This window comes from Pygocentrus nattereri, chromosome 22, assembly GCF_015220715.1.
Source record: "Pygocentrus nattereri isolate fPygNat1 chromosome 22, fPygNat1.pri, whole genome shotgun sequence".
In the NCBI taxonomy this organism is placed as follows: Eukaryota; Metazoa; Chordata; class Actinopteri; order Characiformes; family Serrasalmidae; genus Pygocentrus; species Pygocentrus nattereri.
In genome coordinates, this window is record NC_051232.1 from 5,055,283 (window position 1) to 5,070,321 (window position 15,039).

General features: G+C 41.0%; 1 protein-coding gene across 3 annotated transcripts in view; it reads left to right on the top strand.

Annotated features, from left to right (window-relative positions):
- Nucleotides 1-15,039, top strand: part of stim2a (tromal interaction molecule 2a) — a 44,931-nt gene that overhangs the window by 21,191 nt on the left and 8,701 nt on the right. For all 3 annotated transcript variants that reach the window (XM_037532684.1, XM_037532685.1, XM_037532683.1), the window contains 6 exons: nt 1,090-1,204; nt 1,485-1,596; nt 5,231-5,346; nt 9,290-9,467; nt 11,909-12,086; nt 14,826-14,987. In XM_037532684.1, the coding sequence (XP_037388581.1) occupies nt 1,090-1,204; nt 1,485-1,596; nt 5,231-5,346; nt 9,290-9,467; nt 11,909-12,086; nt 14,826-14,987 (861 nt within the window). The remainder of the gene's footprint in view (nt 1-1,089; nt 1,205-1,484; nt 1,597-5,230; nt 5,347-9,289; nt 9,468-11,908; nt 12,087-14,825; nt 14,988-15,039) is intronic.

The following is a 15,039-nucleotide window of genomic DNA, read 5'->3' on the forward strand; positions in this document are numbered from 1 at the left end:
TCTCCACCATCAGGGCAATAATTAAGAAGTTTAATACAGCTGGAGATGTTAAGAATCTGCTGGGACGAGGACGAATGTCTATACTGACCCCATGCACAGTGAGGAGCATAGTTCAATTGGACAAAGAATCTCCAGGTGAGGAACTGCAGACATTAGTTAGGTCTTGGGGTCACAATGTCTCCCAAACCACAATCAATCGCCACCCACATAACCACCAAGTTTTTGGAGGGGTTGCCAGAAGAAGGCATCTGCTATCAAGGACCAGCAAACTCAAACACCTACAGTTTGCCAAACATTACTGGACACAAAGATAGATATGCAGAAAAGTATCTCATCCCCAGTGTGGAGTGTGGTGGTACATCTGTGATCGGTGATCTGTGGGGCTGTTTTTCCTCCTGTCCTCTTCCAGGACTGTTTATTTGGATACATGACATGACAGACTCCATCAAGAACCAGCAGAAATAAAATCAAAGCCTGACTGCTTCAGCCAGGAAGCTTGAACTGGGCCAAATTTTGGATCTTCCAGCAGGACAATGATCCAAAACACACCTCAAAATCAACACAAAAGTGGTTCACAGACCACAGAATGAAGGTTTTGCCTTGTCCACCCCAGTCATCTGACCTAAACCCCATAGACAACCTGTGGGATGAGCTGAAGAGGAGAGTCCACAGTGTGGACTTTGGAATCTGAAGGATCTGGAGGGGTTCTGTATGGAGGAACGGTCTGACATCCTTTGTCATGTGTTCTCCAGCCTCTAAGCCTTAAAGGAGAAGACTCAGAGCGGTTATCTTTGCAAAGGAAGGCTGTATAAAGTATTAAATGAAGGGGTGCCAGTAACTGTGGCACACACAGATGAAAAATATGAATCTTTTGAAAAGATTTTCTTTTTTCCAGTCATCGTACAACAAAAAGGCCAGATTTTTGTTAATATTATGAATGAAAGATCAGCAATAAAGAATGTTTGTTATATTCATATACTATATGCTCATGTTTTACCAGGGGTGGCAAAGTTTGTGGAGGGCACTGTAGCTGTTTATGTTGTAGGATTTGTAGTGATGTGTGAGTTGTACTCTCTCCTGTGCCCGTAGTTCATTATAGAGGACATGCAGCAACAGCAGCAGACCAATAAGCACAGTAAACTGCATCAAGAAGACCAGCACATCACAGTGGAGGAGCTGTGGCGAAGCTGGAAGTCCTCAGAAGGTACATGTTTGTGTTGTACTGGAGGCCTATAGCATGGAAAACTGGATATCATGGCCACTTTATCAGAAACTCTTTGTACCTCCACTCCCTGGTCACTTTATTAGAAACACCTGTCTTGTACTTCCACTCACTGGCCACTTTATTAGAAACACCTGTCTTGTACTTCCACTCCCTGGCCACTTTATTAGAAACACCTACCTTCTACTTCCTCTAATTGACTAGCATGGATAACAAAAAAGTAAGGAATAATAGGGAATCTCTCTCTCTCTCTCTCTCTCAGTCCATAACTGGACTCAGGAGGACGTGCTGTGCTGGCTGCGGGAGTTTGTGGAGCTGCCGCAGTACGAGAAAAGCTTCAAAGAGCTCCATGTCAATGGAAACACCCTGCCCAGGTGAGAGAAACCAACCAGGAGCCTGCATCTGCAAAATCTGTATCGATCAGGTGATGTCAGGGCCGCACCCAGGGAATGGTTTCAGTAGAGAAAATGCTCTTAATCCAGATCAATCACAGTGTGATTAACCCTAAACTGATCATCGTGACTTGCTTTGAGTGGATACCAGACATAGTGGTGTTGAGAATTCCTCACTGAGTTCTTTGAGACCTGTTCCACCATCAGAGTTTTAAAGGAAATACCTGTTTGACAGTAATTTGGACAACTTAAAGCCCACCTACATAGGCACTTCATAACAAATACTTGTATAATGTATGTTTTAGGAAGTCCCTATGTAGGTGGTAGGTATGTGTTCAGTGGTATTACATGAATATAATCAGCTCATATCACTATTAGAACGATGTTTTATGAAAGAAATGACATTGTATTGGCATAAGGGGCCTTAAACTTAAGTAACAAACATTTCTACCATTTTTAACAATGTTATGAAGCATTGTTGCCAAGTAACGACATGTATAAGTCAGAGGCTAAGCCAATAACACCATGTATACATTTATATTTCGATGCCTTCAAACTAATTAGTTTTTCTCATATGTATGAAAATACATAAGAAAATACTTTACTTGTGTCCAAGTAAAATACTGTTGGTACTCCAGTATTTCTACTTGAGTACTTTAGATATAAGTACATATAAATACATAAATATTATGCTATATATATATATATATATATATATATATATATATATATATATATATATATATAGATCATTTGAATCATTCTTGCTACTTTACAATGCACCATTAGTTGTTCAGATGTGAAGCTAGTCTCTTTAATAGAATTGTACTTTTGTAAACCTAGAAATATGCATATAGAAATATATAGAAATAACATACAAGCACAATTCCAAAAGAGTTGGGACAGTGTGTGAGATGCTTACGATTAGTACATTTGGTTTGACCTGTCTTAAATTGAAAACAGAACAAAAACACCCTTATTTGATGTTTTACCTTATGAAGGAAAGTTTTTGTGAATATCTGCTCATTCCAGATTTGCCCGTAACACATTCCCAAATGTGGGTCTGGAAAACACAACATCCATTATTCCATAAACGATCTGAAAGGTCAACTCAGCAGACCACCATACATGTTCCCACTTAGCATAGACTACATTATTCTACATACATTAGTCTATTTCAGATGAGCTTGAGCCCAGAGAAGTTGGCAGCATTTCTGGACATTAACCTCCGGAGCCCATGTGGTGATGTCCACCACAGAAACATGTTGGTTTTTAATGCATTTTGCTGATTCCTTTTTGTTGAAGACGTCTCAACCCGTCCTTGCTCACAGAGGCCCCGGCCTTTCCTGGGTGCTCCTTTTATACCCAAGCACAATAACATCACCTCTTTTAAACTGTTTTCTGAACATTTCCCAGCATTACTAGTCTTTGGAATGTGTCGCAGGCATTCATTTCTGATTTAGCTTATATTTCCAAAAGTCGATGAAGTCGATAAAACATTAAATATCATTTCTTTGCATTGTTTTTATTTAAATAGAGGTCAAAGTAGATATACAGTAGGTTTATAAATCGCTGCTTTCTGTTTATATTAGCTTTTCACATGCTGTCCCGATATTTTGGAAGTTGGGTTTGTATTTATGGAATGGTGTTCTTAACCAGGCGTCTTCATTGTAATAGTCAATGGTTAATACAAAGCCATTCACACCACAAGTCGTTTTACGATTATAGGCGTAAGCACTTTGTAGATATTCAGGTTTTGCTTTATGAACATGTTATTCAGTGCTTATTCATGTGTCATAACATCACTGTGTGTAGCCAGATCTTCCGTAGAACTCATAAGTTTGTGACTGCGAATTAGCTGGGAGTGATGCTGCAAACAGTAAAATAAAATTTAAATTAAATGATGTCAATAAAATAATGCATTATAAGTACATTATGCAGTGCTTATGCATGTAATATGTCCTTATGTATGTCCCCAGTCTTTTCTCAGATGCAAAAGTATGAGGAAAAGAAACACAATTTGCACTGCACAGTGCCCCCCAAAAGTATTTGGACAGAATTGCCATGATAGGTTTATGATGTGTTGGGCAACAAAAAGTTCAATTAAGTGTCAGCTAATGAAACGGACTTTTCCAGGACTGTCATTTTCTTCTTTAAAGGATATTTTTAAAGCTGGCTGGTGAGTTTCAGATGATAATTTGCCTCCAAATTATCTTGGTACACTTTTGAGCTCATGATCCCATCAATGAACCCAAGCTCATTCCACCTTTGACTGCTTTACAGTAGCCTTAGTGCAGCCTGGTTGGAGTCCATCAGTCTGATGTGCTAAAAGTATTTTTGGTAACACTTTCTATGAATGTCACATTTGTAAGCATCTATAAGCACATAACATGTTATAATGCGTCCATAAGATGTTATAAACATGGTTATAAATATTTAGAAAAATGAATTAGACTTAATTACACTTTCTAGCCCTGTTTATTATACATTTCTAGCCCTGTTTATTATACATTGCGAATTTTTAATATAATGTATTATAAGTAGTGTTAATAACATGTTATTTGGTCAGTGCCAAAGAAGTCCCAGATTGGAGAGCGTAAATGCCCCAAACAGGCCGTCCAGCCTAGAATCACTGCTACACTGAGCTTTTCTTACCCAGCGCCTCACTTTAAATGTTAGACTACATTACATCACAGCAAACCAAGTACCCATCAGCCCCTCCCCTGAGCCCCCTCTGACATCACAATGAGCGTGAAGTCGCTGTGGAGTGAAGGTCTGGAGAGGGAGAGGTGAGATAGTCGAGCACTGTAACTGTAATTTGTTCCCTCCCTGGTTCTAACATTAAACACTAGAACCCTTCACTCTGTAACCCTACACTACACTACAGTGCAGTGATGCTGATTTCTGCTGCCGTTCTATTGGATATGCAGTGTTAAGTCAGTGCCAGGCTAACGGTGGTGCACATTAACAGTGGTGAACATTGACTTCCCCACATTGGGTGAAACACTGACGGCAGCTCTAGTGTAAACTCTGACATCTGAAGCCTGTAATGAGCTTTATTGTGTTTTAGTGTTTCAGTAAATCCTTCAGTAAACACTTCAACTTGAAGCCTCAGTCTTAACCCTGGAGGCTTTAGTCCAGTACACTTCACTTTACTTATAGCGGCGAAATACAGCTTATGAGCTCTTATAATGTGTTATGAACAGTGCTTATAATGCATCATCTTAACAATTCATAATACATAAGCATGGCTATAACATGTAATGCGTTTTTATAAATATTTATAGCCATGTTTATTATTCCTTATGAATGTGTTATAACATGTTATGAATGGGTTTATAGATGTTTACAAACATGACATTCATAGAAAGTGTTGCTGTGTTTTTCTCTAAAATGAATGTCGGTTTGTTAAACACTTCATGAAATAACCTGAAGAACTTCGGTAAAGTTCATTAAAGTGTCCAGGTACTTCTGTACATGCCTTATAAACTCACCATGAATCACACAAAGGCTACGTACTCAACTGTCACCCTCTTCTTTGCACTGACAGCTTCTGCTGACCAATCGAAATGTACAGAATGACTAGGCTCATCAGGTCAAATTCTCTCGCACCCAGGATTGCGTCCAACGAGCCGTCGTTTATGAGCACCTACCTGAAGATCCAGGACCAGCAGCATAAGCACAAGCTGAAGCTCAAGGCTTTGGATGTTGTGCTGTTTGGACCACCCACCAGTACGTACCTACACGAACCAGCCCAATTCGAGAGCTGTTCCATCAAGGGGTCTTTGGTTAAAACCTGAAAATACTGACATTCAGCTAGTTATGGATGAGTTAACCCCTCAAAATACCAGCCTTGTTGCACACTAAGGCTTATTATTCAGTATCTACAGGGACTTCAGTGCAAACTGGTTGAACTATTATTAGGTTTTAGAGGTGTGTAAAAACTGGCCATGTAAGGATTTAAAGTGTCCTCCTCAGACTTGATACTGGATAATGATTTGTTATGAAATACACTGATCAGGCACAACATCATGACCACCTCCTCGTTTCTACACTGTCCACTTTATCAGCTCCACTTACTGTATAGCTGCACTCTGTAGTTCTACAGTTACAGACTGTAGTCCATCTGTTTCTCTGATACTCCGTTACCCTGTTCTTCAGTGGTCAGGACCTCCATCGACCCTCACAGAGCAGGTACTGTTTGGATGGTGGGTCATTCTCAGCACTGCAGTAACATTGACATGGTGGTGGTGTGTTGTGCTGGTATGAGTGGATCAGACACAGCAGTGCTGCTGTGAGTGAGCTAGAATACCTGGGATAAAAATATCAAGTACACTGGACGTTCAGAATGAGGAGGTTATAGAAGTCACAGCCGCCTGCAGGTCCTGACCATTTAAGATATCTTGCCCACGTTGTTAGAAAAAGAGATATAGGACCCTGAGAAAGAGTTCACTGTTTTTGATTCATTGTTGGTAGAGAATTTTGGTGGAATCTAATTTCAGTTCCTAAATTTCTCCAAAACATCAAGCCAATTGGTTCTTTCTACAATCCAGCTGTTCTGAAGGAACACTAGGTGTTCTCTTTGGGTGTTTATAGAACGTGAAGCAGTACAAGATCACCCTTCAGTGACACGACTGAAGGTAAGAGCAGACAGCTTGGCCTCTAAGAGCCTTGGCTATTTTAATGTCACTGGTAAATATAGCTCGTCATATTTAAGGCACTACTTTGACAACCTGTCCAGTTAATCTCAGCCTACTGACCAGCAGTCCCTCTTTTAAGCACGTAGCTCAGGCACATTTAGGTCAGTTCTAATCACCAAACCGTTCATAAGCAAAAAGAATAATTTGGACAAAATTTTGCACCTGACTTTAAGTGTAGTAGATCAGCCGAGACGTGTTTGGCGTGTCAAGTTTGCTTCTAGCACTGGCTGCAATGCTAAGGTAGCTAATGCATAATATAGCTTATATTCCACCAATTAGCATCATGCTAACTGCAAATCTTCACTTCAAACGGTCTCTGTAGTAATCTCTCATTAACTCCTGGGTCTCGATGAGTTCAGCGTGCTCTGACTGGTCACCTCACCCACTTGGTTCTGATTGGTCACCTCACCCACTTGGTTCTGATTGGTCTCCTCACCCACTTTGTTCTCGTTGGTCACCTCACCCACTTTTGGTTACTTCACCTTCTTTGCTCTGATTGGTCAACTCACACTTTTTGTTCTGATTGGTCACCTCATCCACTTTTGTTCTGATTGGTCACATCATCCACTTTGTTCTGATTGGTCACCTCACCCACTTGGTTCTGATTGGTCACCTCACCCCATTTGTTCTGATTGGTTATCTCACCCACTTTTGGTTACTTCACCTACTTTGCTCTGATTGGTCAACTCACACTTTTTGTTGTGATTGGTCACGTCACCACTTTGTTCTGATTGGTCACCTCACCCACTTTTGGCTACCTCACCTACTTTGCTTTGATTGGTCACCTCACCCCTTTTGTTCTGATTGGTCACCTCATCCACTTTGTTCTGATTGGTCACCTCATCCGCTTTGTTCTGATTGGTCACCTCATCCACTTTGTTCTGATTGGTCACCTCATCCGCTTTGTTCTGATTGGTCACCTCACCCCTTTTGTTCTGATTGGTCACCTCATCCACTTTTGTTCTGATTGGTTACCTCACCCACTTGGTTCTGATTGGTCTCCTCACCCCTTTTGTTCTGATTGGTTACCTCACCCACTTGTTTCTGATTGGTCTCCTCACCCCTTTTGTTCTGATTGGTTACCTCACCCACTTTTGATTACTTCACCTACTTTGCTCTGATTGGTCAACTCACACTTTTTGTTGTGATTGGTCACGTCACCTCTTTGTTCTGATTGGTCTCCTCACCCCTTTTGTTCTGATTGGTTACCTCACCCACTTTTGATTACTTCACCTACTTTGCTCTGATTGGTCAACTCACACTTTTTGTTGTGATTGGTCACGTCACCTCTTTGTTCTGATTGGTCACCTCACCCACTTTTGCTTACCTCAACTACTTTGCTCTGATTGGTCACCTCACCCCTTTTGTTCTGATTGGTCACCTCACCCCTTTTGATCTGACTGGTCAAAAGCCAGAGTGGTTCCACTCCTACATGTTCAGCCCCTGTCTAGCAGTCTACAGACAGACCCTAGCAGGCCTGACAAAAGACTGTCAAAGGGTCTTCAGTGGAATACGAGGCCACAGCCGGGCAGTTCTCAGATTTTTCTGCTCTACGTTTTTTTAAGCTTATTATATTTCTTGTTTTTTAATGAGAAAGAAACAATTGAAACCAACAGGAACGTCATTTTCTGAATGCGGGGTTTCAAAGTTGCCATAGCAACCAACTAAACTACATAGCAATAAGTTAATTCAACTATAAATTGCCATTTACGTGTACAAAATCAAAAACATTCCCTTAACTTAAAATTGCTGAGCAATATGTGGGACATACCGAGTTTTATGTACAACAGACTTAATTTATTGGCGTTAAAACAAAATGCAGGATTACAGTGTAGCTACTGGGTGTGGTGTGAGGCAGTGTTGAGCTTGTCGGTAGGCTGCAACAAGGATGGTGTTACAGGATTGCATCATCGTGTAACAAGGGGAAAAGGGCTGGAATTCCAACGTTCCAGGCAGCTGAGAAAAGTGGTTTCTATTGGAGTCATTAGAGTTTCTCCCTCTGCCATGCACTCGGGCTTTGTAACTCTGCAGACTGTTTACATGCACAATAAGCTACATCACACTAAAAGAACGCAAAAGAAAACAGAAAAGAGTATTGGCTCCCCTTTAAGGCGTCGCCATGTGAAAGCTAGATAATGTTTACAGTAAGTGGACACTGCAAGGTCGACAACCCCACCTGTATATTGTCGCTGTCCAATAAAAAATATGTATATCCATTTTTTGGGGATTTTTACCTCTCTGTATCATTTGAGCTCTGCTGCTGCTCTTTACATTGTGTGAAAATGTCATGGTGATCGGACCAATAGAAATGCTCCAAATCGGCTTAGGATAAAATCTCTTTCCATTAACTTACATTGAAAGTAAAGAGAGTTTTTGCCCTCTCCTGTAAAGTTACTCTTTTGGAGATACTTGTCTTTCTTAGGACAGCGTATGTTATGTAAAGCCCGCTTCATTGTGCTGTTGTGTTTTGTTCAACATGAGTAGCATAGCAGGCTGGACCAAAGGATACACAACGTCCAAACTATTTTGGAATTCAGGTTGTAGGTAGCAGCATAGAAACCACATATCGTCGCTGTCCAAAGGAAGACAAGTATCTCCAAAATGGTAACTTTACAGGAGAGGGCAAAAACGTTCTTTACTCTTAATGTAAGTCAATGTAAAGAGATTTTATTCCAAGTGATTTTAGAGCATTTCTATTGGTCCATCCATCATGAAATTCTCACACAACATAAAGGACAGCTGGTGTGTTGAAATGATATAGAAAAATAAAAATCGACAAAAATGGAGATACATGTTTTTCGTTGGACAGTGAGTCGATTTGTCCATTACTTGCAGGAATGGGGAAACTATAAGCAGTTCCCTTAAATCAGGTCACATGTGAAACATGTGTTGACCTCCAGTATTGTAGCTGAGAACCAATGGACAGCATAAAGGGATATTTGCAAAGCTTTCTTCCTGATCTGTTTGTCGTCCAGGGCCACCACACAACTGGATGAAGGACCTTCTGCTGATTGTTTCCGTGGTGATGGGGGTTGGCGGCTGCCTGTTTGCCCAGGCGCAGAACAAAGCATCCAAAGAGCACATCTCCAAGATGATGAAGGATCTGGAGAGCCTTCAGAGAGCGGAGCAGAGCCTGAGAGACCTGCAGGAACAGTGAGGAACATCTCTCTTTCTCCATCCTTACACTATGAAGGGCCTCAGAGTTCACAGAACATCAAGGAGGGATTTCCACCTGGTTAATTTCTGCATCATTAACTGGTTAAGATGTAAACGGAGTCATTCGTGGCTTGGTGTGAAGCGCTTCTAAAGAAACTTACCAAGTCAGAATTGTTCACAGTGGTGGTGATAGGAACCAGGCGTCCACCTTTAAACGCTTCCTCACAGAAAGCTGTGGCATCAAGTGATTATAATTACACTGTCTGATGTCTGAGACACTGTTTTACGATTGTTTAATACGATTTTGGCCTTCATAGTCACCCCTAGTGGAGGGATAGATAACATGCAGGACGCCGTGAGGCAAAATAGTCCTTATTATTAGAAAAGCTATTATTTTATTTTCCAATATTTTGCCATCATCAATATTCCATATAAAACTCAGAAGACTCGTGTAGGTTCTCTGGTGGTTCTGGATAGTAAATAAAACGATTATATCTGTGTTGTAGTCATGGCGACCCCTGGTTCCTACCACCACCACTATAAAGAGATCTGAGACTCTACAATCAACCATTTCAGACTAAAACCACTCTGAATGACTCAGAGTGATCAGGAACATCCCAGTCTGATCTAAAAGAACTAGGCATATTTGATTGACTCATCAGCTCAGACGTCCCCCCTGAAAATATTTTGCCATTTGTCTGTTGGTGGTCAATGGTAACAGTGTGCTGAAATCCAAAAGAAAGGAATGGCCTATATTTTGCATGTAAGAGCAACTGAAAATACTGAACTAAGCACGAAACACGGATGATTTCACATAAGCAGTGGAGCAAAATAAAGATTAAATGATTTAATGAAGCTTTCTGAAGTAATGTAACGCGACAGACTGAGTCAAAAAGGGAAAGAGAGGCTTTGCTGTTTCAATCGAGATCCAGAGTCGTAGTCAAGGCAACAGTTGAATCCAAAAAAGACAAACATACCAATCGGTTAAACAGCCTGAAAAGGGTTGGGCAACGAAACAGAATCACCGACTCTAAAAGCCCGGCCTGTATACTAACACTAGCTATAAGCAACAGGTGAAACCAATCAGCATTCAGGAAACTGTGAGCGATGACTGGAGCGTTTGGAAGGGTCAGGAATCACATGATCCCCCAGAGGGTTCTGGGAGATGGAGTCCAAGGAGGCCTCGGAGTCGGAGGGATGAGGGACAAGAAACTTCTGGGTAACCTCAGCAGATCGGGCGATCAGTTTGGATTATAAGTCAGTGTTAAAACGAGTCATGTCAGTTCAGAGCATGTCGCACTATGACTACTAAAAATGTGACTTTATTAAAGCGTGTTTTAATGCATTACTTACGTCGCCTCTTAAACTGCTCGAGACCACCGGTGGTTCCAAAATGCACTTCGTCATGTTCTTCATAGCATTCATATTCCATAAGCTCCATTCAGAAGCTGGGCGTCGTGTGAGGCTGTAGCTCTTCTCTAATAGACGGTGGTCATTTTAAACCCTTATAATAAAAGAAGCTGAACTCAGTTTGTTTTTCTACTGAAAGTCGACCCGTTTTTCCCCAAATCTGGGCTCTAAACTATAAACAGACGGCGTCTCTTCAGTGATCTGCTCTGGAAACATCACTTTTAGAAAACAACACAAAGAGCGTCAGAGATTTTTGGCTTTCAGCAGTAAATCGTAAGCATGTAGTGATGTGTGGAGATCATAAAACACATGTTCTGTTAATTTGAAGGAAACAAAAAAAAATAAGTAAATAAATAAAACAGAAATTTGCTGCAAGACTGCAACGGATGTTTAGTGGTGGTTGGTTAGTGTAGTGGTTAACACCTCTGCCTTCTACGCTGTAGACTGGGGTTCAATCCCAGGGCAAGCACCCTACACTATACCATTAAGAGTCCTTGGGCAAGACTCCTAACACCACCTTGGCCTCCCTGTGTAAAATGATCAAATTGTAAGTCGCTCTGGATAAGAGCGTCAGCCAAATGCTGTAAATGTTTAGATGTTTTGTTTACTGTCCAAAACCAGCAGTGAACCTACGTTTCTTCTTCAATGTTGATGATGGTTTACTTTGGGGACTATTTTGCCTCTGCCTGTATCCCATGACCATGAATGGAATGAAGTCTAAGGCCAAAATCTTCTCGAACCATCGTAAAACAGTGTCTCAGACATCAAGCGGTGAAGTCATAGCCAGTTTCATGTGATAACTTTGTGAGGGAGCTTTTAGAGGTGGATGTCTGGTTCCTAAGTTTCTCCAGAACGGAGCGTTTCACACCAAACCACCAGTAGTGAGTTGTGCACTGCAAGGCTGTCTGATCTACCAAAGTACAAATACTAGATGAGACTCATTATTGGCGGATACTCAATGTTAAAGCAGTCAGATCAGAATCAGGGGCATAAAAACTGGACCTTACTTTCAACACACTTCTGCTCAGGCTGGAGCGAGCTCAGGAGGAGAAGCGCACCGTGGCTGTGGAGAAGCAGTTCTTGGAGGCGAAGATGAAGGACGAGATTGAGGGAGCTAAGGAGGAAGCGAACCGGCTTCACAAACTCCGGAAGGGAGCCGTCAGCGAACTAAGCCGCCTCCGCTATGCCGAGGAGGAACTCGAACAGGTCAGCACGGGTGTTTGTCTCTACAAACCTCAGTAAAACCTTTGTAAAACTTCACAAACCCACAGAAACAAGCGAAGGTCTTCTGCCGACGTATAACGTTAGAATGCCAAATGTCGAATAGGTCTAAAACTTGAAGTATGAAAATTCAGTCTCCACATTTTGTTCTAGATATTCTAGTTACCTCTGACAGTCTAAGGTTATTTGCAGCTGTTGAACCCCTAGAAACTGCCAGCTGAAAAAGTGTGTGGAGTTCTAATCTAATCTAAACCCTCAATTCATCCCACACTTGAGTTTGTGAATAGAAGAGATGTTTTGTTAGGATTTGAGTTTGATGTACAGTCACTGTCGTGTGTACAGTCTTGTTTTGCCATTGTTTTGATATTTTAGGCCTTTTTTTAACGTCAGAAGTTGCAAAATTAAAAATCTCTGGATACAATTGGATCTATTATGTTATTACATTGTACTTATACTGTAATAAGTATGTAATGGAACTTGAATATAAACTGAAAAGTTTTGAGTAACTTGTTATATTAGTTCATGTTAAAAACAAGTTATGACATAATAAAAGCAAGTTTTGTAATGATATATTTGTAGTACTTTGACTAGCAAAATTTAGTCAGCATTTTTTGAATATGATGTATTTTGGATATTAATTCACTCTAAGGTCATTCTCAATGCTTCAGCGTTCGCTGTTATGGTGGAATCATCTACATCTCTGTGATTGAATATGTCTTAATATCTACAGCTGTTTATATGTACATGACAAAATTATTTCAAGCTTTTCAACATTGAACCCCATTTCCAAAAAAAGTTGGGAACGAAATTAAAAACAAAATGCAATGATATGCAAATCATTTAAAGCCTATATGTATTTGACAATAGCATGAAGACAGCATATCAAATGTTGAAACTGAGAAATTTGATTGCCTTTTGAAAAATGCCACCCGTTTTGAATTTGATGGCAGCAACATGTTCCAAAAAAGTTGGGACGGGGCAACAAAAGGCTAGTAAAGTTGTGTAATGCTAAAAAAAAAAAATCTGGTGGTTGATTGGCAACAGGTCAGTAACATGATTGGGTATAAAAGAGCTTTTCAGAGGGGCGGAGTCTTTCAGAAGTAAAGATGAGGACGGGTTAGTAAGTATAGCTCAGATTTCATCATCTACAGTCCAGAACATCAGTAAAAAATTTAGACAATCTGCATGTAAGGAACAAGACTGAAAGCCAGTATTGGCCTGCAATGATCTTCAGGCCTTCAGAGAGCAACACATTAAAAACAGACATCACAGCATGAGCTCAGAAACACCTCTGAAAACTACTGTCACATTATGAAATGAAAAATACGACAAAAGAGACCCCGAAATGTTGAGCAGCCCAAATCCTGTATCAATCAAGAATGAGAAAACTACAGTAACTGGCCTCCTCAGTTCCCAAACACGAAGGCCCAATCCCATTTCTTCTTGTTTTCAAGTGTCACCCTAACCTCTTGGAACTGAGTTTCAAGGGGTAGTGGTCTCACGAAATGAGACCCTCAAATAAAAAGAACAGTAGGTCATTACCAGCTACTAGCGCTGCTCTGTAGGCGACCCGGCTCGTGTTCAGTGACAGCAGAGGAGGGTAAAGTTCAGCTCCTCACTGCTGGGCTTTAGTCACATTTAGGGCATCACACGCCTTCAAAGAGGGGGGCAATTATTTATTATCGCCCAATGCTAATTCGTCAGTGATATGAAGCTTCTTGTTCAAATTTTCCTGTTCCACCTTAAATGGTGACTGTTTAAGAATGGGAAATGGGAAATTTAGCTAGCTAGCTACTGAGACATTAGCATGCTATTAGCGATTTTTTTATGCTTGTTATGAAGAAAACGACTAAAATACACTGAAACAACATTAAAGTAAGATAATACGTAATTTTTTAATGGAGAAAATTCTCACATTTGTGGGTTTGGTCGCTCCTGCAGCCATCTTACTGGTGGTTGGTTAGTGTAGTGGGTAACACCTGGGTAACCACCCTACACTATACCAATAAGAGTCCTTGGGCAAGACTCCTAACACCGCCTTTGCCTACCTGTGTAAAAAATGATCAAATCGTAAGTTGCTCTGGATAAGACTGTCAGCCAAATGCTGTAAATGTTTTTCTTTTTTTTTCTCATATCACTCCGTTTGGAGTGAGTCTCTGAAAACCCTCTGTTTGGAGGGTCATGTAGTCCCAACACGCCCTACCGCTCTAGCTCAACTAAAAACTGGGACACCCTACCTCTAGAAGTGAACACGCAAAACAGAGGGTTGAGGGCTCAGTGGTAGGGGCGAGGGGTGAAATGGGATTGGGCCACCACTGAGAGGAAGTGAAACATCACAGCACCATCCCAACTTTCTGAGACGTGTTGCTGCCATCAAATTCAAAATGTACATATATTTTTTCAGAAAACAGTCAAATTTCTCATGTTTAGCATTTGATGTGTTGTCGTTGTACTATTTTTTAACAGTTTAAATGATTTGATGAATTTTGCACAGCGTCCCAACTTTGTTGGAAATGGGTTTGTAGAAAAACAACAATAACTCTAGATTTCTAAGGGTTGGTACCACTGAATTGTTGCAGATGTTTACATTCATGTTTACATATGTGTATATGAACAATACTTGGGAATTCATGTCTTCATTATTACCTTCCGTATTAGATTGTAGCGATGAAGGGTGAGACGGGTATCATCTGTCTAATGAGTGTCTGATGTGGGTTGGCTCAGGTTCGGGGAGCGCTGAAGAAGGCCGAGCAGGACATGCAGGCCAGCTGGTCCGTGCCGGAGTCTCTACAGCTGTGGCTGCAGCTCACCCATGAGGTGGAAGTGCAGTATTACAACGTGAAGAAGCAGAGTGCTGAACAGCAGCTGGCCACCGCCAAGGACGAGGTACCAAAATGCCGGGTTTTTAGCGTTTAGGGTTGTTTTGCTTGCTGCTCAG